General features: G+C 36.3%; 1 protein-coding gene across 2 annotated transcripts in view; it reads right to left on the bottom strand.

Moving 5' to 3' along the window:
- Osbp (oxysterol binding protein) overlaps window positions 1-26,932 on the bottom strand; it is a 261,125-nt gene that overhangs the window by 228,246 nt on the left and 5,947 nt on the right. For both annotated transcript variants that reach the window (XM_076188974.1, XM_076188975.1), the window contains exon 2: window positions 22,051-22,256. In XM_076188974.1, coding sequence (XP_076045089.1) covers window positions 22,051-22,256 — 206 coding nt within the window. The remainder of the gene's footprint in view (window positions 1-22,050; window positions 22,257-26,932) is intronic.

Raw genomic sequence — 26,932 nt, 5'->3', positions numbered from 1 at the left:
CTCCCTTGTTCAAACTCTGCATGACACCCATCTAACCCACGTGCCTTACATGTTCTCATTTTCAGAGCTACTTGCACCTCATCTTTTTTTTATTTCTCCTCCATTTTCCTCTCCAGTCACCATCATTTTCTCCACACCTCCCACTGCTACCACCAACCCCTCCCTATTCTCCTCATTCAACAGCTAAAATACCCCACACATCTTCCCCTTACCGCTTCCTCTTCCATTAAGATCTGCCCATCTGTGCCTTTTATCTTTTCTTCTCTACTTGACTCAGTTCCCCTTCCTCTCTTAATTTCCTTCCAAAATATTATTTTATTCCTTTCAAAAATATCTGTCATATTCCTCCCCATTTCACATCTACTCTCCTTTTTGCCTCCTTTACCTCTTGTTTGCTTCTCTTCTTTTAATATACTTCTCATAATTTTCTCTCATCCTACTTTGTAACCAGTCTCTGAATGCTCACTTCTTCTCTTCTACTATCTTCTTCACTTCCCTAATCCACCACTCACTACCCTTCCTTCTATTCCCTCCCATCCTCCTTGTTCCACATACCACCTTTGGACACTTTATCACTTCCTCCTTGAAACACCCCCATTCCTCTTCCACACCTACTACTCTTTCACCACCTCACACACTTATCTCAGCTTCTTGTACTCCTGCTAAGCACCTCTCTACTTTCCATCCTTTTCCTCTTTCTCCACCTATCTTCCATTCTCAACTTACCTTTCACCAAAAATTTATCTGATGCTCCCTCATTTGCTCCCTTAAGAACATGGATATCCAAAACTTTTCCTATTTTTTTCCTGGATATCACCACACAGTCCATTAATGCCTTATCAACCACCCTTCCATCCACCACCCTCTCCAGTGTGTACTTCTACTTGACTTTCTTCCTAAACACTGTTAGCTATCATCAACCCTCTAAACACCTCTCCACTATGACTTTTACCTGGCACTCAACACTTCCCAACACCTCCATCTATTGATTCACCCTCTACTCTAGCAGTGAGATCTCCCAATACCACTACACTGACATTCCTCCCAAAACTCGCTATGCACTCATTTAAATCTGTCTAAAAAGCCTCCCTTTTCTCTACACTCTTCTCACTACCAGGCCCATATGCAATTACAAAGACCCACATTTCCCTTTCCAGTTTCACTTTCATCCACATTAACCTTGAAGAAACCTTCCACTCCACCACTCACTTACATCCTCACTTACTAGTAGAGCCACGCCTTCCCTTCCTCATCCTCTCCTCACTCCTGATACCCCCACTACACACTCAAACTCAAAATCACCCTCCCTTTCAATTTAGTTTCACTTGATGCCAACACATCCATCTTCCCTCTCACAAACATTCTATCTCTTTCCTTTTACTTTCATCTGTACCACATCCACACACATTAAAAGACCCAAACCTTAGGGTTCTGGTTGGAAAACTCCTCCCAGACCTTCCTATGCCTTGACTTCTCACAGGAATGTACTCATAGGCCTACAGACAGCTGGATGCCTGGTCCCACACTCTGTCCCATTTTAGCCATGGTTACTGGTGACCGTATTCTTTCTTCCTCCTACTACAGGAGAAAGACAAAAATGGAAATATATATTCAAAGAAGTGGTACATATATATATATAATTCCTTCTTTGTATCTGCACTGAAGATGTAATTACACGAAAGCGCTCTGCTTCGTTAGTTTACTTTTTCCTAGTGGTTATTTACGCATATATATATATATATATATATATATATATATATATATATATATATATATTTAGATATATATATATATACCAATGGCTTTTTCTCCCTAACAAGGAAGGTAGCCAAAGTCAAAGGCACAAATCCACTCCCACCCATTTCATCCCTACATAATCCATTCACCACCCCTCCCTCCCTCTTCTTGGCTCCTCCTGGATGATGGGTCATCCCTGCACCTCATCCACTGCCCTGGGTCAGAAGCACATAGCAAGACACAGCACATCCACAGCAAGGCTGCTTCATTTAACTGGCAACCCACCCTCTCCATCCCCTCATGCAGAAAAAGAGAAGACAGGGAGAAATCCCTTTGAGCTGCGTCAAAATATCATTATATAAAGGAAAATATTAAAAAAAGTGGTACAAGATACAATGATGAAAGAGTGTGACAGAATAACAGAGGGACAGTCACAGTACAATATAGTATAATTTCTCTATGATTAGAAATTTCCTCTAACATAGACAAAATGATGTGAGGCTCTGGTCTGTAGGGGCACCCCATTAACATAATTACCATACAGGGTGACAAGAAATAATGGAGACAACTTTTAACAAGTTTTCAACTCGTTATAACCAGGTGACTTATCTATGTGTGTGTTCAATTTAATCCATGTTTGTTCATCTATTAGAATTAAAACATTTTTTATTTGTAAAATTTTATGAAGCAGGTGAGCAACAGTTTATTGCCAGATCACTGAAAATTACAAGGCAGTCTTGAAGGTGATTCAAAGGTACCAAGAGTTTGGCCATTCTCTGTCAGAATGTTTAGAGTACAGGAAATTATCAAAAAAGAAGGGTTTAACAAAATTCGAAGGTTTCCCCTGAGAAAATTTACTCATGACATTGGGGTTTTCTGTGAATCAGCTTGTTTGATGGCAAAGGACTTGAAACTGAAGCCTTACAAGCTACAAAAAATGCACAAGCTTACTGGTGCCAACAAGACAATGAGAAAAGAAAGATGTCAAGACTTTCCTGATGCATATCGTGGGTGACAACTGGGGGTGGATTCTCTTCATCAATGAGAAGCTGTTCACAAATGAACAAGTTTACAATCATCAGAATGAAAGGGCCCAAGAGTCTCCTAAGTAGCTTACACACACTGAACATCACCAGAATCTTTGATCAGTCATGTTTTGGGCTGGATTTTTATTCAGAAAATTTAACCAAAGGATATTTTGAAGGTTACAATATTTTCTTGGTTTCAAAGCCACTTTGGGGACCAACACTGGATTTTCCAACATAATTTTGCTCCTGCTCACAGGGCTACAGCAACTCAGGACTGGTGCTGCGCCAATTTTCTTGACTTCATCATTAGTCAGGAATGCCCTCCTTACCTGACTTTAACCATGGATTATTCCATTTGGTCTGTCTTAGAGGCCAAAACCTGTGCTAATCCTCACAAAACTTTGGGACTCACTGAAGCAATTGTTGTTGAGGGAATGAGACAAAATAGACAAGGAAGTGCTGCAGCACTTTGCTGAAAACTTTTACAAATAACTGAAACTCTGTATCAAAGTTAAAGGAAGTTATTTTGAAAATCATTTGTACAATCAATAACCAGGTAATTACCTACAACTTAAGACCATTTTTGCTTGTTTTGTTTCATTATTGAAATATACATTAAAAAGCTTGTCTCCATTATTTCTTGTCACCCTGTACAATTAATAGTTGCCGTGTTAGGATTATCTGTTCACAAAAGAATTATATCTTATCACTTCAAGACAGTTTTTAATTTCCTTTGTACCACTAAGGTCATTTACCAAGTTCTTACCATACTTTTCATCAAGCTACTAATACTATCATTTCTGCTGTGAATAGAAGTGAACAGTCTAAAATTTAATACATTCAACCCATGATATATGAGACCTTGATTAAAGGGAATTTAGATCTAAGGGGCTCAATACTCTAAAGGACTAACACACACACACACACACACTGACAGAATTACAAGAGGACATGGAAAGAAAATAAAAAAAGACAGCTATAGAAGAGATGTGAAAAAGAACAGCTTTCCTCACAGAGTAATAGACAGTTGGAACAAGTTAGATGAGAAAGTGGTGTGTGCAAAAACAATACATGAATTTAAAAATAGTTTAGATAAAATGAGATACGAAAACGGGACACCACGAGCATAGCTCCCCTTCCCATAAAATACAACTAGGTAAATACAACTAGGTAAATACACACACACACACACACACACACACACACACACACACACACACACACACACACACACACACACTTCAACGAATGGACGGCTTAGAAGACGTTCTGAAGAAAAGTGAAGTCTGTGGATCCCAACGCAAAGAGAAGTGCCTAGTGTTTTTGCAGGGTGGGGGGGAAATTGCTCGTGGAGTAGTGGGAACGTAGGGAAAGAGGAAAAGGGGAGGGATTACTGAGGGAAATGGAAGGAAATGAGGAGGGAGTAGACTTTGACCAGCCAGACAAGCGGAAGGTAAACAAAAGACTTAGCGAGGATCAAATGTCTAATAAAAATGTAAAGATTAGAAGTATAGAGAGGAGCACTACAGAAGAAAGTGACGAGAATATGTTCCAGGGATTTAAAGAGGGTGGGGGGGACACAACCCCCCCCCCCCGACTGATAAGACTAGAGGAGAGAGTTGATAAGGTGATCGAGGACTTGGAGCGTAAGTTAGGTAACGTAGACTCCATTTTTCAAAGAATTGAAAGGTTGGAACAACTAGAGAAGGCTAACAGAAACTTAACTGAAGAAATAGAGGACCTAAAAAGACAGTTAGGAAATGTAAAGGAGGAGAATGAGAAATTGAAGAAGAATAGTAATGAAAACAGTGAGAAAATAGCTACAGAAGCTAAAAATTGGAGAATAACTCAAGAAGGGAATAAGGTTTCATTCACTGACATAGTCAAACAGCAATTGAAAGAACATAATGAAGACTCAGTTATTAAAGTGATGAGACAGAAGGAGAATATAGTAAGAGAATTAGCTGACAAAAAGAAATGTATAATTATATTAGGAATGGAAGAGAAACATAACCCAGATAGAACCGCAAGAATCAAGGAGGAAAATGAAAGAGTAAGCAGTTTATTAAAATTAGTCCAGGAAGATGAACCAGAAATTATAAAGGAAATTGAGGAAAAATTCAGACTCGGAAAATATAGTACAGATAAGACCAGACCAATTAAGATTAAATTCAGGTCACAAACAACAGCAGAGAAAATTCTATCCAAGACAGGGAAACTAGCAACAAATGATCAATATAAAAAGGTATGGATAAAAAGAGAAATGAATAAGGAGGAAAGAGAGGCAGAAAAGCAGAAAAGAATTGAAGCTAAGGCAAAAAACGAGGAAAGAACGGAGTCAGAGAAAGAGAGATTCTATTGGAGAGTAGTGAACATGAAAATAAAGCAGTTCGACATACTAAAGAAAAACATAAGGGAAACAGAGAACACAATGGAAGTGGCAGAAAACTAAGAGTGTCTTACACAAATATAGATGGATTGATAACAGGATTGAATGAACTGAATGATTATTTGAAAGAAAAAGAACCGGACATAATGGGAATTGTAGAAACAAAATTAAAAGGCCCACTACCACCCAACAGTGTAGGACATGATACATACAATTATTGGATTAGAAACAGAGAGAAAAAACAAGGGGGTGGAGTTATGTTCCTGACTAAGAAGGATATAAACGTGAAAGGTGTCATATATGGAAAGAATACAGTAGAGATGATTATGATAGAAGTGGAAGACCGAGATAAGAAGAGCAGAAAATTTGTGATCAATTATGTGCCTCCGAAAACAGCCTCATGGGAGGAGAGTGAACATAAAAGTATGTTAGAGGACACAAAGATAGCATTAACTAAAATAATGGAAGACGGAGGAAGAATAGTTATGATGGGCGACTTTAATTGCAAAGAAATCTGCTGGGAAGAAATGACAGTAAAGAGTGGTGATGACTCATGGGGAAATGCTCTACTTGAGATGATTACTGACCATTCAATGACACAATGGATACAAGAGAACACTAGGTATAGAAATGAAGAAGAACCATCGAGGCTAGACTTAATAATTACATCTGAACCTAGAATAGTGGACAAGATTGAGTATAAAACACCAATAGGTAAAAGTGACCACATATTGATTGAACTGGAACTTAATGAAGAAAAATATATGAAAAGAAATGAACAATATAGAAAAGGAAGAATGATGTATGAAAAAACAAACTTTGATAAAATAAGAGAATTCTTCCAACAAGAAAACTGGGAAGAAATATACAAAGAAGAAACAACAGTGGAAGAGAAATGGAATATTTTGACAAAAATTTACAAAAAAGGAGTGGAAAAGTATGTCCCAAGACAAAAACAAGAAAAAGAATATGTAAAATGCTGGTACAACAAAAGTTGTAGGGAGTTAAAGGACAAAAGAGACAAAGCCTGGAACAGATGGAAAAAAGACAGAAGACCTGAAAAATGGAAAATATATACTGGTTATAGAAATGAATATGTACAAAAGTGCAGAGAGGAAAAAAGAAAATATGAAAAAGATGTTATAGAAAAGTGTAAAGATCAACCAAAACTATTCTACAGATTTGTAAACAATAAACTGAAAAACAAACAAGACTTAGAGAAATTAAGACAAGGAGGAGTTGAATACACTGAGGAAATGGAAATGGCAGAAATTATGAACAAACATTTTAAATCAGTGTTTACAAGGGAAAATATACAACCTGAAGAGATTGAGTGGAAGGAAAAAGTCCCCCCTATGGAAGAAATAGAAGTAACAAAGAATGAAATATTGACACACTTGGGTAATTTTGATGTCAGAAAATCGCATGGGCCAGATGAAATAGCAAACTGGATTCTGAAAGAATGCAGGAATGAACTGGCAGACAAAATACATAGCATAATAAGCAGTTCCTTAAAAGAAGGAAAAGTTCCAGAAGATTGGAAAAAAGCAAATATATAGTACCTATATATAAAGGAGGAAATAAAGAAGAACCTACCAACTATAGACCAGTCTCTCTAACAAGTACAATAGCAAAAATATGTGAAAGAATTATCAAAAGTAGATGGGTAAAATACTTGGAAAAAAACAACGTACTAAATCCAAGGCAATTTGGATTCAGACAAGGACGATCATGCGTCACCAATTTAATATGTTTCTATTCAAGGCTAATAGATATAATACAAGAAAGAGATGGATGGGCTGATTGTGCATTTCTAGACCTAAAAAAAGCTTTTGACAAAGTACCACATAAGAAGTTGCTTAAGAAATTAGAATATGAAGGAGGAATACAAGGTAAATTGCTAAATTGGATGGAAGACTTTTTGCAAGAAAGAAAAATGAGAGTAGTGATAAGAGATCAGCACTCAAAATGGAATGAAGTAATAAGCGGTGTCCCGCAGGGAACAGTTCTGGCCCCAATAATGTTTGCTATATATATTAATGATATGGATGAAGGAATTGAAAGCTATATGAGCTTCTTTGCAGATGATGCAAAATTACTGAAAAGAGTGAAAACTGAAGAAGATTGTGAATCACTACAGAGAGATCTAAATAAAGTACAAGAATGGAGTAGGAAGTGGGAGATGGAGTTCAATACAAAAAAGTGTAGTATAATGGAATTTGGAAAAAGCAAAAACAGAATAACAGGATCATATAATTTGGGAAAAGAAGGAATAAAAAAAGTAGAAAATGAGAAGGACCTGGGAGTCATTGTTATGAATAATATGTCACCTGAGAAACATATAAATAAGATTTTTGGAGAAACTTATAATTTAATAAGAACAATCAAAGTGGCATTTACATACCTGGATGAAGAAATGGTGAGGAAAATCCTAATCACCCTGATAAGACCAAGATTGGAATATGCAGCAACGATATGGTCACCAAGTACAAAAAAATGTATAAAAAAACTTGAAAGAATACAAAGAGCAATTACAAAACTGGCACCAACACTCTCAAAACTATCATATGAAGAGAGACTACAAAAACTTAAACTACAGACACTAGAGCAAAGAAGAGAGAGAGGAGATTTGATAGCTATTTACAGAATCATGAAAGGCATAGAAATTACTGATAGAGAGAATCTGATAAAATGGGATGACAGAAATACAAGAGGACACGGAAAGAAAATAAAAAAAGACAGCTATAGAAGAGATTTTAAAAAGAACAGCTTTCCTCACAGAGCAATAGACAGTTGGAACAAGTTAGATGAGAAAGTGGTGTGTGTGCAAAAACAATACATGAATTTAAAAATAGTTTAGATAAAATGAGATATGAAGACGGGACCCCACGAGCATAGCTCCCCTTCCCGTAAAATACAACTAGGTAAATACAACTAGGTAAATACACACTTCAACGAATGGACGGCTTAGAAGACGTTCTGAAGAAAAGTGAAGTCTGTGGATCCCAACGCAAAGAGAAGTGCCTAGTGTTTTTGCAGGGTGGGGGGGAAATTGCTCGTGGAGTAGTGGGAACGTAGGGAAAGAGGAAAAGGGGAGGGATTACTGAGGGAAATGGAAGGAAATGAGGAGGGAGTAGACTTTGACCAGCCAGACAAGCGGAAGGTAAACAAAAGACTTAGCGAGGATCAAATGTCTAATAAAAATGTAAAGATTAGAAGTATAGAGAGGAGCACTACAGAAGAAAGTGACGAGAATATGTTCCAGGGATTTAAAGAGGGTGGGGGGGACACAACCCCCCCCCCCCCCCCGACTGATAAGACTAGAGGAGAGAGTTGATAAGGTGATCGAGGACTTGGAGCGTAAGTTAGGTAACGTAGACTCCATTTTTCAAAGAATTGAAAGGTTGGAACAACTAGAGAAGGCTAACAGAAACTTAACTGAAGAAATAGAGGACCTAAAAAGACAGTTAGGAAATGTAAAGGAGGAGAATGAGAAATTGAAGAAGAATAGTAATGAAAACAGTGAGAAAATAGCTACAGAAGCTAAAAATTGGAGAATAACTCAAGAAGGGAATAAGGTTTCATTCACTGACATAGTCAAACAGCAATTGAAAGAACATAATGAAGACTCAGTTATTAAAGTGATGAGACAGAAGGAGAATATAGTAAGAGAATTAGCTGACAAAAAGAAATGTATAATTATATTAGGAATGGAAGAGAAACATAACCCAGATAGAACCGCAAGAATCAAGGAGGAAAATGAAAGAGTAAGCAGTTTATTAAAATTAGTCCAGGAAGATGAACCAGAAATTATAAAGGAAATTGAGGAAAAATTCAGACTCGGAAAATATAGTACAGATAAGACCAGACCAATTAAGATTAAATTCAGGTCACAAACAACAGCAGAGAAAATTCTATCCAAGACAGGGAAACTAGCAACAAATGATCAATATAAAAAGGTATGGATAAAAAGAGAAATGAATAAGGAGGAAAGAGAGGCAGAAAAGCAGAAAAGAATTGAAGCTAAGGCAAAAAACGAGGAAAGAACGGAGTCAGAGAAAGAGAGATTCTATTGGAGAGTAGTGAACATGAAAATAAAGCAGTTCGACATACTAAAGAAAAACATAAGGGAAACAGAGAATACAATGGAAGTGGCAGAAAACTAAGAGTGTCTTACACAAATATAGATGGATTGATAACAGGATTGAATGAACTGAATGATTATTTGAAAGAAAAAGAACCGGACATAATGGGAATTGTAGAAACAAAATTAAAAGGCCCACTACCACCCAACAGTGTAGGACATGATACATACAATTATTGGATTAGAAACAGAGAGAAAAAACAAGGGGGTGGAGTTATGTTCCTGACTAAGAAGGATATAAACGTGAAAGGTGTCATATATGGAAAGAATACAGTAGAGATGATTATGATAGAAGTGGAAGACCGAGATAAGAAGAGCAGAAAATTTGTGATCAATTATGTGCCTCCGAAAACAGCCTCATGGGAGGAGAGTGAACATAAAAGTATGTTAGAGGACACAAAGATAGCATTAACTAAAATAATGGAAGACGGAGGAAGAATAGTTATGATGGGCGACTTTAATTGCAAAGAAATCTGCTGGGAAGAAATGACAGTAAAGAGTGGTGATGACTCATGGGGAAATGCTCTACTTGAGATGATTACTGACCATTCAATGACACAATGGATACAAGAGAACACTAGGTATAGAAATGAAGAAGAACCATCGAGGCTAGACTTAATAATTACATCTGAACCTAGAATAGTGGACAAGATTGAGTATAAAACACCAATAGGTAAAAGTGACCACATATTGATTGAACTGGAACTTAATGAAGAAAAATATATGAAAAGAAATGAACAATATAGAAAAGGAAGAATGATGTATGAAAAAACAAACTTTGATAAAATAAGAGAATTCTTCCAACAAGAAAACTGGGAAGAAATATACAAAGAAGAAACAACAGTGGAAGAGAAATGGAATATTTTGACAAAAATTTACAAAAAAGGAGTGGAAAAGTATGTCCCAAGACAAAAACAAGAAAAAGAATATGTAAAATGCTGGTACAACAAAAGTTGTAGGGAGTTAAAGGACAAAAGAGACAAAGCCTGGAACAGATGGAAAAAAGACAGAAGACCTGAAAAATGGAAAATATATACTGGTTATAGAAATGAATATGTACAAAAGTGCAGAGAGGAAAAAAGAAAATATGAAAAAGATGTTATAGAAAAGTGTAAAGATCAACCAAAACTATTCTACAGATTTGTAAACAATAAACTGAAAAACAAACAAGACTTAGAGAAATTAAGACAAGGAGGAGTTGAATACACTGAGGAAATGGAAATGGCAGAAATTATGAACAAACATTTTAAATCAGTGTTTACAAGGGAAAATATACAACCTGAAGAGATTGAGTGGAAGGAAAAAGTCCCCCCTATGGAAGAAATAGAAGTAACAAAGAATGAAATATTGACACACTTGGGTAATTTTGATGTCAGAAAATCGCATGGGCCAGATGAAATAGCAAACTGGATTCTGAAAGAATGCAGGAATGAACTGGCAGACAAAATACATAGCATAATAAGCAGTTCCTTAAAAGAAGGAAAAGTTCCAGAAGATTGGAAAAAAGCAAATATAGTACCTATATATAAAGGAGGAAATAAAGAAGAACCTACCAACTATAGACCAGTCTCTCTAACAAGTACAATAGCAAAAATATGTGAAAGAATTATCAAAAGTAGATGGGTAAAATACTTGGAAAAAAACAACGTACTAAATCCAAGGCAATTTGGATTCAGACAAGGACGATCATGCGTCACCAATTTAATATGTTTCTATTCAAGGCTAATAGATATAATACAAGAAAGAGATGGATGGGCTGATTGTGCATTTCTAGACCTAAAAAAAGCTTTTGACAAAGTACCACATAAGAAGTTGCTTAAGAAATTAGAATATGAAGGAGGAATACAAGGTAAATTGCTAAATTGGATGGAAGACTTTTTGCAAGAAAGAAAAATGAGAGTAGTGATAAGAGATCAGCACTCAAAATGGAATGAAGTAATAAGCGGTGTCCCGCAGGGAACAGTTCTGGCCCCAATAATGTTTGCTATATATATTAATGATATGGATGAAGGAATTGAAAGCTATATGAGCTTCTTTGCAGATGATGCAAAATTACTGAAAAGAGTGAAAACTGAAGAAGATTGTGAATCACTACAGAGAGATCTAAATAAAGTACAAGAATGGAGTAGGAAGTGGGAGATGGAGTTCAATACAAAAAAGTGTAGTATAATGGAATTTGGAAAAAGCAAAAACAGAATAACAGGATCATATAATTTGGGAAAAGAAGGAATAAAAAAAGTAGAAAATGAGAAGGACCTGGGAGTCATTGTTATGAATAATATGTCACCTGAGAAACATATAAATAAGATTTTTGGAGAAACTTATAATTTAATAAGAACAATCAAAGTGGCATTTACATACCTGGATGAAGAAATGGTGAGGAAAATCCTAATCACCCTGATAAGACCAAGATTGGAATATGCAGCAACGATATGGTCACCAAGTACAAAAAAATGTATAAAAAAACTTGAAAGAATACAAAGAGCAATTACAAAACTGGCACCAACACTCTCAAAACTATCATATGAAGAGAGACTACAAAAACTTAAACTACAGACACTAGAGCAAAGAAGAGAGAGAGGAGATTTGATAGCTATTTACAGAATCATGAAAGGCATAGAAATTACTGATAGAGAAAATCTGATAAAATGGGATGACAGAAATACAAGAGGACACGGAAAGAAAATAAAAAAAGACAGCTATAGAAGAGATTTTAAAAAGAACAGCTTTCCTCACAGAGCAATAGACAGTTGGAACAAGTTAGATGAGAAAGTGGTGTGTGCAAAAACAATACATGAATTTAAAAATAGTTTAGATAAAATGAGATATGAAGACGGGACCCCACGAGCATAGCTCCCCTTCCCGTAAAATACAACTAGGTAAATACAACTAGGTAAATACATACACACACACACTTTCAACGAACGGACGGCTTGACGAACGCTCTGAAGAAAAGTGCAGATTGTGGATACCAACGCAAAGAGAAGTGCCTTTTTGTATTTGCAGGGGGGGGGGGAAATTGCTCGTGAGGCAGTAGGTAAGTAGGAAAAGAGGAGAAGGGGAGGGATTGCTGGGGAAATGGAAGGAAATGAGGATGTGGAGGACTTGGCCCAGGCAGACGGGCGTAAGGTCAACATGAAACGACCACCGGATGACGAAATGGCAAATAAAAATGTAAAGATTAGAAGTATAGAGAGGAGAAATACAGTAGAAAGTGACGAGAATATGTTCCAGGGATTTAAAGAGGGTGGGGGGACACAACCCCCCCCCGACTGATAAGACTAGAGGAGAGAGTTGATAAGGTGATCGAGGACTTGGAACGTAAGTTAGGTAAGGTAGACTCCATCTTCCAGAGAATTGAAAGATTGGAACAACTAGAGAAGGCTAACAGAAACTTAACTGAAGAAGTAGAGGACCTAAAAAGACAGTTAGGAAATGTAAAGGAGGAGAATGAGAAATTGAAGAAGAATAGTAATGAAAACAGTGAGAAAATAGCTACAGAAGCTAAAAATTGGAGAATAACTCAAGAAGGGAATAAGGTTTCATTCACTGACATAGTCAAACAGCAATTGAAAGAACATAATGAAGACTCAGTTATTAAAGTGATGAGACAGAAGGAGAATATAGTAAGAGAATTAGCTGACAAAAAGAAATGTATAATTATATTAGGAATGGAAGAGAAACATAACCCAGATAGAACCGCAAGAATCAAGGAGGAAAATGAAAGGGTAAGCAGTTTATTAAAATTAGTCCAGGAAGATGAACCAGAAATTATAAAGGAAATTGAGGAAAAATTCAGACTCGGAAAATATAGTACAGATAAGACCAGACCAATTAAGATTAAATTCAGGTCACAAACAACGGCAGAGAAAATTCTATCCAAGACAGGGAAACTAGCAACAAATGATCAATATAAAAAGGTATGGATAAAAAGAGAAATGAATAAGGAGGAAAGAGAGGCAGAAAAGCAGAAAAGAATTGAAGCTAAGGCAAAAAACGAGGAAAGAACGGAGTCAGAGAAAGAGAGATTCTATTGGAGAGTAGTGAACATGAAAATAAAGCAGTTCGACATACTAAAGAAAAACATAAGGGAAACAGAGAACACAATGGAAGTGGCAGAAAACTAAGAGTGTCTTACACAAATATAGATGGATTGATAACAGGATTGAATGAACTGAATGATTATTTGAAAGAAAAAGAACCGGACATAATGGGAATTGTAGAAACAAAATTAAAAGGCCCACTACCACCCAACAGTGTAGGACATGATACATACAATTATTGGATTAGAAACAGAGAGAAAAAACAAGGGGGTGGAGTTATGTTCCTGACAAAGAAGGATATAAACGTGAAAGGTGTCATATATGGAAAGAATACAGTAGAGATGATTATGATAGAAGTGGAAGACCGAGATAAGAAGAGCAGAAAATTTGTGATCAATTATGTGCCTCCGAAAACAGCCTCATGGGAGGAGAGTGAACATAAAAGTATGTTAGAGGACACAAAGATAGCATTAACTAAAATAATGGAAGACGGAGGAAGAATAGTTATGATGGGCGACTTTAATTGCAAAGAAATCTGCTGGGAAGAAATGACAGTAAAGAGTGGTGATGACTCATGGGGAAATGCTCTACTTGAGATGATTACTGACCATTCAATGACACAATGGATACAAGAGAACACTAGGTATAGAAATGAAGAAGAACCATCGAGGCTAGACTTAATAATTACATCTGAACCTAGAATAGTGGACAAGATTGAATATAAAACACCAATAGGTAAAAGTGACCACATATTGATTGAACTGGAACTTAATGAAGAAAAATATATGAAAAGAAATGAACAATATAGAAAAGGAAGAATGATGTATGAAAAAACAAACTTTGATAAAATAAGAGAATTCTTCCAACAAGAAAACTGGGAAGAAATATACAAAGAAGAAACATCAGTGGAAGAGAAATGGAATATTTTGACAAAAATTTACAAAGAAGGAGTGGAAAAGTATGTCCCAAGACAAAAACAAGAAAAAGAATATGTAAAATGCTGGTACAACAAAAGTTGTAGGGAGTTAAAAGACAAAAGAGACAAAGCCTGGACCGGATGGAAAAAAGACAGAAGACCTGAAAAATGGAAAATATATACTGGTTATAGAAATGAATATGTACAAAAGTGCAGAGAGGAAAAAAGAAAATATGAAAAAGATGTTATAGAAAAGTGTAAAGATCAACCAAAACTATTCTACAGATTTGTAAACAATAAACTGAAAAACAAACAAGACTTAGAGAAATTAAGACAAGGAGGAGTTGAATACACTGAGGAAATGGAAATGGCAGAAATTATGAACAAACATTTTAAATCAGTGTTTACAAGGGAAAATATACAACCTGAAGAGATTGAGTGGAAGGAAAAAGTCCCCCCTATGGAAGAAATAGAAGTAACGAAGAATGAAATATTGACACACTTGGGTAATTTTGATGTCAGAAAATCGCATGGGCCAGATGAAATAGCAAACTGGATTCTGAAAGAATGTAGGAATGAACTGGCAGACAAAATACATAGCATAATAAGCAGTTCCTTAAAAGAAGGAAAAGTTCCAGAAGATTGGAAAAAAGCAAATATAGTACCTATATATAAAGGAGGAAATAAAGAAGAACCTACCAACTATAGACCAGTCTCTCTAACAAGTACAATAGCAAAAATATGTGAAAGAATTATCAAAAGTAGATGGGTAAAATACTTGGAAAAAAACAACGTACTAAATCCAAGGCAATTTGGATTCAGACAAGGACGATCATGCGTCACCAATTTAATATGTTTCTATTCAAGACTAATAGATATAATACAAGAAAGAGATGGATGGGCTGATTGTGCATTTCTAGACCTAAAAAAAGCTTTTGACAAAGTACCACATAAGAAGTTGCTTAAAAAATTAGAATATGAAGGAGGAATACAAGGTAAATTGCTAAATTGGATGGAAGACTTTTTGCAAGAAAGAAAAATGAGAGTAGTGATAAGAGATCAGCACTCAAAATGGAATGAAGTAATAAGCGGTGTCCCGCAGGGAACAGTTCTGGCCCCAATAATGTTTGCTATATATATTAATGATATGGATGAAGGAATTGAAAGCTATATGAGCTTCTTTGCAGATGATGCAAAATTACTGAAAAGAGTGAAAACTGAAGAGGATTGTGAATCACTACAGAGAGATCTAAATAAAGTACAAGAATGGAGTAGGAAGTGGGAGATGGAGTTCAATACAAAAAAGTGTAGTATAATGGAATTTGGAAAAAGCAAAAACAGAATAACAGGATCATATAATTTGGGAGAAGAAGGAATAAAAAGAGTAGAAAATGAGAGGGACCTGGGAGTCATTGTTATGAATAATATGTCACCTGAGAAACATATAAATAAGATTTTTGGAGAAACTTATAATTTAATAAGAACAATCAAAGTGGCATTTACATACCTGGATGAAGAAATGGTGAGGAAAATCCTAATCACCCTGATAAGACCAAGATTGGAATATGCAGCAACGATATGGTCACCAAGTACAAAAAAATGTATAAAAAAACTTGAAAGAATACAAAGAGCAATTACTAAACTGGCACCAACACTCTCAAAACTATCATATGAAGAGAGACTACAAAAACTTAAACTACAGACACTAGAGCAAAGAAGAGAGAGAGGAGATTTGATAGCTATTTACAGAATCATGAAAGGCATAGAAATTACTGATAGAGAGAATCTGATAAAATGGGATGACAGAAATACAAGAGGACACGGAAAGAAAATAAAAAAAGACAACTATAGAAGAGATTTGAAAAAGAACAGCTTTCCTCACAGAGCAATAGACAGTTGGAACAAGTTAGATGAGAAAGTGGTGTGTGCAAAAACAATACATGAATTTAAAAATAGTTTAGATAAAATGAGATATGAAGACGGGACCTCACGAGCATAGCTCCCCTTCCCGTAAAATACAACTAGGTAAATACAACTAGGTAAATACACACAACATAATAAACCCAAGACAACTTGGGTTCAGACAAGGAAGATCATGCACCACAAACTTAATATGTTTCTACTCAAGACTACAGACATAGTGCAAGAAAGAAATGGATGGGTATGATTGTGCATTCCTAGACTTGCAAAAAGCTTTTGACAAAGTACCACACAGAAAATTACTAAAAAAAACTGGAACACATAGGAGGAATACAAGGGAACCTACTAAAATGGATGGAGGACTTCCTGATTGGTAGAAAGATGAGAGTAGTGCTCAGAGAAAAATATTCAGATTGGAAAGAGGTGATCAGTGGAGTACTGCAAGGATCTGTATTGGCACCAATAATGTTTGCTATTTATACAAATGACATGGATGAGGATGTGAAATGTTACATGAGCTTCTTTGCAGACGATGCCAAACTGTTAAGGAAAGTAGAAACTGATAAGGACTGTGAAGTACTGCAGGAAGACCTGAATAAGGTATGGAACTGGAGTCAGAAATGGGAAGTGGACTTTAATACTAAGAAGTGTAGCATAATGGAGTTTGGAAAAAGCAAAAACAGAATATCAGGAAAATATACAATTGGAACCAAGGAGGTAAAGAAGGCAGGATCCGAAAAGATTTGGGGGTAATTATCACAAACGACTTGTCCTATGACAAACAGATTAACAAAATTGTCAGGGAGACTTACAACTTGCTAAGATCAATAGAAGTGGCATTTGCATACTTGGACAAAGAAATTATAAAAAAAAAAAATATTGGTTACATTGATAAGGCCTAGACTAGAGTATGCGGTGACATTGTGGTCCCCCATTACCAAAAATAATATAAAGAAAATAGAAAGAATCCAGAGAGCAGCTACAAAAATGGCACCTGCACTTGCAAACCTATCATATGAGGAGAGATTGGCTAAACTGGAGTTACCGATGCTGGAGCAAAGAAGAGAGAGAGGTGACCTACTGACCATCTACAAAATCATGAAAGGCACAGAGATACTCGATAGAGAGGACTTACTAAACTGGGACAAGAGGGCATGGAAAGAAAATCAAAGAACATAGCTACAGAAGAGAACTGAAGAAAAACAGTTTTCCACATAGAGTAGCGGACACTTGGAACAAACTGGATAATGAAACAGTATGCGCAAAAACCATTCATGAATTTAAAAGCAAACTAGACACTGCGAGATACAAAGGCGGGACACCATGAGCATAGCTCCCCTTCACGCAAAATACAACTAGGTAAATACACACACACACACGTCAGTAGAGGTGACAACGAAGTTTGGTCTCCAGAGAAAACTGCAAATTCCAAGGATCACAACGACAAGGAAGTACCTGTGTTGTATTAATAGGGAAGGGGAAAGCTCGTGATGTAGTGGGAAGGTGAAGAAAAGGAGAAGGGGAGGAATTACTGAGGAAAATGGAAGGAAACGAAGAAGGGGACGAATGGGCCCAGGATCTTAGGAGAGGCGTAAACAAACGGGGGAGAATATACAAACAAACAACAAGGAAGCAGAGGTGTGAAGAGCAGAAATAAAGAGCAGAAATATAGATAATAGCAGCTCAATGGAAAGAGATGATAACTGATTTTATGGAACAAAGAAGAGAAAGAGGCGATTTGCTAACCATCTACAGAATTATGAAAGGGATGAAAATTCTTGATAGAGATGACTTACTAAAGTTGGACAGAAGAAAAACAAGAGGACACAAGAAGAAACTTAAGAAGGACAGTTACAGAAGAGATCTGAAAAAGAATAGCTTCCCACACAGAGTGATAGATATCTGGAACAAACTGAATGAGGAAACGGTAAGTGCTAAAACTATACATGACTAAGAACAAACTGGATGCGGAAAGATCCAAAAGTGGGTCACTACGGGCATAGCTCTCTTCCCATAAAATACAACTAGGTAAATACAACACACACACACATGAACCACAGTCTGGAATGGATGTCTAGAATGTTCTGGAGTCCAGCACTTTTTCAATAAGTTGGAGGAAACGCCTAGTTGGTATATTGGGACAGGGGACCTTTGTTTATCAAGTGACCAAAATGATATAATAGAGTAAATTCACTTAGTGGTAAAAATATAAAATAGAGGATGATGAAGATAGACAAAAATATAGTGAACCAATGAAGAGAAGACTAGATATAAGCAGGGTTGAATTGCCATTAGATGTCATCCCAAAGAGTTCCAACATGGAAATGTCAAAGAGGAATCAAAGGTATGAAAATATAGCATTTTCAGGGTTTCCAAAAGAAAGTGGATTACTGGAAAGAGAAACAAGGTATAAAAATATTATAAGAAATCAGGAGATTACAGAACTAATAAAATGAAATCACAATCTAAAAGCTGAATACAGGGCAATGTATAAAGAAGTGAACAAATTGAGAAAACAAAATGCTGAAACAAACAGGGAGCTTTAATGATCTAAGAAAGGAATTAAACAAAATGAATTTGAATGAAAGAATGAAAAATTAAGATACTAACAAAAATGAGGCTTTGAAAAGGAAGTAAAAGAACAAATACAAGCAGTGACCACGAAAGCTGGAGAAACCATAAAAGAGACAGATCTTCAAGAATCAAAAATCAATGGAAAGTGGAACAAGAAAACCAAAAAATAGTCTTTAAAGAAATTGTACAAGTAGAAGAAAATGCAAAAGAAAGTCATTAAAGTAAATATAGAGGAAGAAAATTGTGTCGGACACACAGTTGATAAATAAAAAGGGTATGATAGTTTATGGTATTAACCCCTTCAATACGGTGACGCCTACGTAGGCATCATGAGGAGCAAGTGGGTATGCGAGGATGCCGACATCAGCGTCTTGATTATATTTATTGTAGTTGTACCTGTGTGACCCCCCCCATACTCTGTAAACTGGCTTCATCATATTTTCTATGGTTATCAAAATTCACGGGTGAAAGAGAAAACAATTAATACAGTGGTGACTTTATTTTTTATAATGCGAGTATTATGATGCAACATCGCACGTCTGGCAGCTAATGCTGTCCGCGAGATTTTGGCTCGTATTAAAGGGGTTAAAGAAATACACAATATAGCTAGATACTTAAGAGAAAAAGAGAAAGAAATAGTAAAAGAAATTCTGAAAGAGATACAAGAGGGACAAGAAATGGAAAAGGAAATAGAGGAAGTACATAGAATGGGACTATACCATAAAGAAAAAAAATAGACCACTAAAAATTAAACTAAGGTCTCAAATGATAGCAGAAGTACTAACAAAAACAGCAAAGTTGGCAAAAAGTGAAAATTAAAAATATATACCCATAAAAAAAGAACTGATAAGGAAAAAAGAATTGGAAAAAACATTAAGAAATGAAGCTAAAGAAAAAAAACAAGAGAAGAACAGAGACCAAAAAGAATGAGTTTTTTTGGAGAGTACTGGACCTGAGGCTGTTAATGGTATATAAAAAAAGAAAATACCAGAAACAAAAAAGGAGGAAAGAGGAAAAAATTCTAAATGATGTATACCAACATATATGATATGATTTCAAGAATGAATTATACGACTATCTGGCAGAAGAGAAACCAGATATAATCACTGGATAAAAAATAGAGAGGAGAAACTGAGTGGAGGATTCATGTTTTTGAATGAGAAAGGTTTAAATGTGATGAGATAACAGAAGAAAATAATAATGTGGAATTGATTATGATAAAAGTTGAGAACAGTGACATGAAAAGTAGAAAATTTGTAGTGATATATGTGGCCCCAAAAACATATTCTGAGAAAGAAAGTAACCATTCTAAAATGTTGGAGGACACAAAGCATACATTGAAATACTGAAAGAAGGAAATTTAGTAATTATGGGTGACTTTAACTCTAAATATGTTGGGAGATGACAGTGAAAGGTGGAGAGGACCTTTGGGGAAATATTCTACTGGAAATGACCATTGAATACACAATGACTTTATGGGTAAAAGAGAATACCAGATATAGAAATAATGAAGAACTGTCAAAACTAGACTTAATATTTATGTCAGAGCCTGAAATTGAGGATAAAATGGAATACAAGACACCAATTGGGAAGAGGGACCACACACTAATTGAATTCAAATTAAAAGATGAAATTTATTTGGGAAGAAATGAGAAACACAGAAAAGGAGGACTAATGTACAACAAAACAGATTTTGGGAAACTCAGAAAATTCTTTTAAAAAGTGAATGGAAAAACTTCTTTAATGAAGAAACAAAGATGGAAGATAAATGACAATATTACAAGAATTCTATAATGATGGAATGGATAAATATGTACATACATATACCAAAGACTTTTTCCCCCTTACACTGGAGGTAGCCAAAAAAAACAAAGGCATAAAAACATCTCCCACCCATTCCCTCCCCTACATACTCCACTCCCCTCTACTCTCTTCCCTCCCCCTTATCTTGGCACCTCCTGGATGACAAGTCATCCCTGCATCTTGTCCACTGCCCTGGGTCAAAAGCAGTGCCACATTGAACTGGCGACCTCCACTCTCCATCCCCTCATGCAGAAAAGGAGAAGACAGGGAGAAATTCCTTTGGGCTGTGTCAATTTATTTCTCATACATACTCCCTCACCCCTCATCCCCCACCCAATCACCTGGGAAGAAATGATAATTGGAGTCCCATAAGGTTCAGTATTAGCTCCAATAATGTTTGCTATATATATATAAATGACATGAATGAAGTTGTAGAATGCTATATAAACTTCTTTGCAGATGACGCAAAACTACTAAAGAAAGTACAGAAAAAGACTGAATCACTACAGAGAGACCTGGACAAAGTCTGGGAATGGAGCCAAAAGTGGGAAGTGAACTTCAACATCAAGAAATGTAGTATAATAGAGTTTGGAAAAAGTAAAAATAGAATATCAAGATAATATAAAATCGGTACAAAGAAAGTAAAAATGTTAGCTCCAAAAAGGACCTAGGAGTAATTATTAACAAGACATGGCAGATAAACCATATAAGGAAAGACTAAATGTACCAGGTCTACCAACTTTGAAAGATCGAAGAGAAAAAGGTGACATGATTACAGTGTTCAGGTCACTAAAGGGGATAGATTGCACTGACAGAAGAGATCTCCTGATTCAAGATGGGAGGGTTTAAGAGGTCATGGAAGTAAATTAAGAAAGACCACATGTCAAAAGGATGTGAAGAAATACATTTTCCATATAGACGTATACGTGGAATAGCTTATAAGATCAAACAATTCACAAATTCAAATCTAAATATGATAATTGGGAATCAAAGATATAGATTAAGTTGGAATCATAGGAATGTTAGAAAATCGGAGAATAGGAGATGGGACCCAACAAGCATTGCTCCTTTCCTGTATACTACAATTAGGTAATTTAGATAAATACATACACACACATCCAATGAAACTCAAAAAGGATAACTACAGAAGAGACCTGAAAAAGAACAGCTTCCCACACAGAGTGATAGATATATGGAACAAATTGGATGAAGAAATAGTGTGTGCAAACACAATACAACAATTTAAGAACAAACTTGACCTTGTGAGATACAAAAACGGGTTACCACAGGCATAGCTCCCCTTCCCATATAATACAACTAGGTAAATACACAAAAAAATCATCATCCAGTACTTTTTGAATATGGAGTTCCTAAAACCTGAAATCCCTACAATAGAGGTCCCTTATATCAATGATCGAGTGCACTATGAACTATTTGAAAGTTGGGTTCATTAGGAAATCAGAGGAGAATAACAAAGCAAAGGAAATAACACTCACCACTTTCCATCTGCCGAATAGCCTTGGCCTTTGCAAGCTCAAGAGCTGTTACCCATTTTTGGCGTTCCACTTCAGATGATGCCTTCAAGTGAAACGTTTGAGTGCCACCATTGCTGATGACAAAATTACATGAATCCTCTGTATGTATGACAGCACCATGGAGGCTTATAGTCCCTCGACATGTGTGCAGCATCTCTGCCTGGGACCTAAGGGTTAAAGAACACATACTTTAATGTAAGGCAAGTAAATCTAGGAGAGTAAAGTTTCTGAGTGATTACATTCTGTTTATCATTCTTACTGGCTAAGTGCAACCATATTTGAAATACTTGTGTTTAACTTCTTCCATACAATGATGCCTATGTAGGCGTCATGAGGCGCAAGTGGGTATACAAGGATCCTGCTGTCGGTGTCTTGTTATATTTGTTTTGTAGTTGTAACTGAGTGACCCCCAAATTCTGTGAACTGGCTTGATCACGTTTTCTGGGTCTATTAATCTTCAGTGAAAGAGAATGAGTAATACAGCAGTGACTATATTTCATAACGTGAATATTGTAATGTATCAACCATCATACCTCAGGCATCTGATGCTGGGCATGAGAATTTGACTCATATTGGTATGTTTTGCTATGTGTGAATGATATTCTGATACAGCCCAAAGGGATTTATTTCAGTCTTCTCTTTTTCTACATGAGGCGACGGAGAAGGGGGGTTGCTGATTTAATGAAGCAGCCTTGCTGTGGATGTGCTGTGTCTTTCTGCTTTGCTTCTGACCCAGGGCAATGGGCAAGATGCAGGGATGACCTGTCATCCAGGAGAAGCCAAGAAAAGAGGGCAGGAGGGATAATGAATGGAAGTGGATTTATGCCTTTGACTTTGGCTACCTCCCTTGTAAGGGGGAAAAAGCCCTTAGTATATGTATGTATATATTTATTGTGTATGTGTTGTATTATATTGTGCTGCATCTAATTGTTATGAATTATCTATTGTGTTATGATTTATATTACTATATCATATGTACTTCTTTGTGTGTAGATGCAATGATGCGTGACTGTGGGAATATAATTGTTTATGCTGATGAGCACTCTGGCTGTCTGCTAGTCTGTGATGATGTCACTAGTCAGGCCACCATGTAAAGCCTGCAATTGGCTAGATGACTTAGTGGCAGTTGTGGTGGAAAACAGTATAACTCTGGCTAGCAGAGTCTACCAGGCCTCGGTCTCTGTAGCTTGGTTGTGAGACAAGAAATATTAATGTGCATTTTTACACACTTTCATTACCACACTCCAGGTGACTAGTGTCCTGTGGTGGACATCTGGCTATTTCCAGAATTCAATGGATTGTCACATGACATGCTGAAGTGGCTGGACCATCTCAAATTGGTGTGCTGGTTGTGGGGTTTCTCAAAGCTGTAAGACATCATACCATTAAGAGTTGTTGATGGTGTGTTTGCCATCCACCAGCAACTCAGCAGTGATGACAAGATCAGAGTAGCTCCTATCTTAGCATGTGCAATGGACCACTTTTATGCTTATGAACAGTTTATCTCTTGAAGGCTAGATGATGGTGCTTAAATTGAGATTCTCATTGAAATATTTTTTAATGTGACACGATTCAATTATATTCCTAGTGTCCTTAAGGTTCTTAATGTTAATGTTGTATTTAAAAACAATACAATCAAAAAACTTCTTTTCAAGAATTCGCCTGATAATTTGAAGGGTTGTGTCTACAGTATTCCTTGCAAGAATTGCAATTCTTGTTACATTGGTCAGACTGGCAAGGAATTAAAATTTAGATTGAACCAGCGCAAGTATAGTGTCTGTATTGTCCAATCATCAAGTGGGATTTTTGCTCACATTAGAGACTACAACCATTGCATTGATTGGGACAATTCCCAAGAAATTGTTTCATGTAGTTCCTATTTGGTACGGAATATAATTGAATCGTGTCTCATTAAAAAAACTTTCAATGAGAATCTCAATTTAAGCACTAGTCTTAGCTATCTTGTGTGACATTTTATCACATGTGTCAATTGTCATCCACTTTATTTATTTATTTGTTAATATTTTTTTTTTCTATTTTTGTTTCTTTGTAAGACAATCCTTATGTATTTATGTTGAGTGACCTCTCCTGTTCTCTACACTATTGTATTTAAGCTATACTTTGTTGTGATACTATGTACTTTGAAAATGTCTTAACCCCTTCACTCCGGGCCAAAATCTCGCAGGCAGCATTAGCTGCCAGATGTGCAATGTTGCATCACAATACTCACATTATAAAAAATAAAGTCACCGCTGTATTGCTCGTTCTCTCTTTCACTCATGAATTTTGATAACCATAGAAAATATGATGAAGCCAGTTTACAGAGTATGGGGGTCACGCAGGTACAACTACAATAAATATAATCAAGATGCCGACATCGGCATCCTCGCGTACCCACTTGCTCCTCATGACGCCTACGTAGGTGTCATCATATGGAAGGGGTTACATAGATGAAAATGTTCAGTATTCCAATTTTTTATTTCCTCGTGTTTTCAAGCAAAATATATATTATATATATACATATATATATAATATATATATACACACACAAGGGCTGTTCAAAAAATACACGGACTGACGTCATAAAGCAAAATGTACTTTATTTAGAAGTTACAGATCTGGGTCCCCTTCAAAGTACTCTCCTCCCTAACAAACGCACTTATCCCAATGGTGTTTCCGCTTGTTGAAACAGTCCTGGTATGCTTCTTTTGTAATGTCCTTCAGCTCCTTTGTCGCATTTGCCATAATCTCAGGAATCATCTCAAATCTTCTTCCTTTCAAGGGTCTTTTGAGTTTGGGGAACAAGAAAAAATTGCAAGGAGCAAAGTCAGGTGAGTAGTGGGGTGGGGAAGAACAGTGATCGAGTGTTTGGCCAAAAACTCAAGTTCTGAGGGCTGAATGGGCTGGAGCATTGTTGTGATGGAAAAACCAGTTGCCACTCCTCCACATTTCTGGCCTTTTGCAACGGATGGCATCCCTCAGACATTTCAGAACTTCAGTGTAGTAAGTCTGGTTCACTGTGGAGCCTTCAGGGAGGTACTCATGGTGAACAGCACCCTTAGCATTGAAGAAAACTGTCAGCATCACCTTGACCTTGGATCGTACTTGGCGAACTTTTTTGGGTCTGGGGGAGGTTTCACTCATCCACTGGGACAATTGGATCTTTGATTCAATGTTAAAACCATAAACCCATGATTCATCACCTGTTATGATCCTGGACAAGAAGTTTTCATCTTCTAAACGACTAAGCAGTTCCTGACAAACCTGGACGCGATGGGCTTTTTGTTCGTCTGACATCAGGCATGGCACAAATTTCGCAGCAACGCAGTGGATCTTCAATCTTTTTGTCAAAATCTCGTAACAAGATCCAACTGATATCCCACACTCCTCAGTAAGCTCCCTGACAGTCAGACATCAATTTGCCTGCACCATGGTGTTGATTTTGTTGACGTATGGGTCGTTAGTTGACATGGAAGGACGTCCAGGATACTCATCATCTTCAATGGACTGTCGACCATCCTTAAAACGCTCATACCACTTGAAACACTCAGTATGCTTCATAGCAACATCAATGTAAGCTGTGTTAAGCATAGCAAAAGTTTCAGTCGCAGATTTTCCAAGTTTAACACAATTTCACAACAAGTTGTTGCTCCTTCACGTCATTCATTCTGAAATCCACCCAACAAAAAAAATCGCACTCCACTAAAAAAACGCATAGCTAATACACAAATAAAGATACCTGCAATCGGGAAATGGCACTGTAATCTGCTTATCTGTGCAAACCTAGTGACACCTAGCGGATTCCCCTGGAACCAACTGGAGCCGCACAATTCAAACAGTCGGCATATTTTTTTAACAGACCTCGTGTGTGTGTATATATATATATATACAGTGGCCGCGAAAAGTTTGGGCGCAAAATTATAGGCCCCCCCACTTTCCCCTAAACTCAAAACATGTGAAAAATACAACTTTCCACCCAAATTTTTTTACAATTTTTTTTTTACCGTCAGTTCAAATGTAAAATCGAAAAAACGTAAAACGAATTAACGTAAGTAGAGGAGCGTCTGTATTACATATACATACATATATGTATACATATATATATATATACATATATATATATATACATACATATATATATACATACATATATATATATATATATATATATATATATATGCAAATATGTATATAAATATACACACATACATATATACATATACATACATACATATATACATATACATACAAATGACACAATGGATACAGGAGAACACTAGGTATAGAAATGAAGAAGAACCATCGAGAATAGACCTGATAATCACATCTGAACCTAGAATAGTAGAAAAGATTGAATATAAAACACCAATGAGTAAAAGTGACCATATACTGATTGAACTGGAACTAAATGAGGAAAAATACATGAAAAGAAATTAATAATATAAAAAAGGAAGAATGATGTATGAAAAAACAAACTTTGATAAAATAAGAGAATTCTTTCAAAAAGAAAACTGGGAAGGAATATACAAAGAAGAAACAACAGTGGAAGAGAAATGGAATATTTTGAAAAAATCTATAAAAAAGGAGTGGAAAAGTATGTCCCAAGACAAAAACAAGAAAAAGAATATGTAAAGTGCTGGTACAACAAAAGTTGTAGGGAGTAAAAAGACAAAAGAGACGAAGCTTGGACCACATGGAAAAAAGACAGAAGACCTGAAAAATGGAAAAAATATACTTGTTATAGAATGTACAAGCGTGCAGAGAGTAAAAGAGAAAATATGAAAAAGATGTCATAGAAAAATGTAAAGATCAACCAAAACTATTTTACAGATTTGTAAACAAA

Source organism: Oratosquilla oratoria, chromosome 8 (assembly GCF_046742065.1).
Source record: "Oratosquilla oratoria isolate Oo_2021 chromosome 8, ASM4674206v1, whole genome shotgun sequence".
Lineage (NCBI taxonomy): Eukaryota > Metazoa > Arthropoda > Malacostraca > Stomatopoda > Squillidae > Oratosquilla > Oratosquilla oratoria.
Note: the sequence above shows the minus strand (reverse complement) of the source record. Positions and strands in the feature narration are given on the sequence as shown.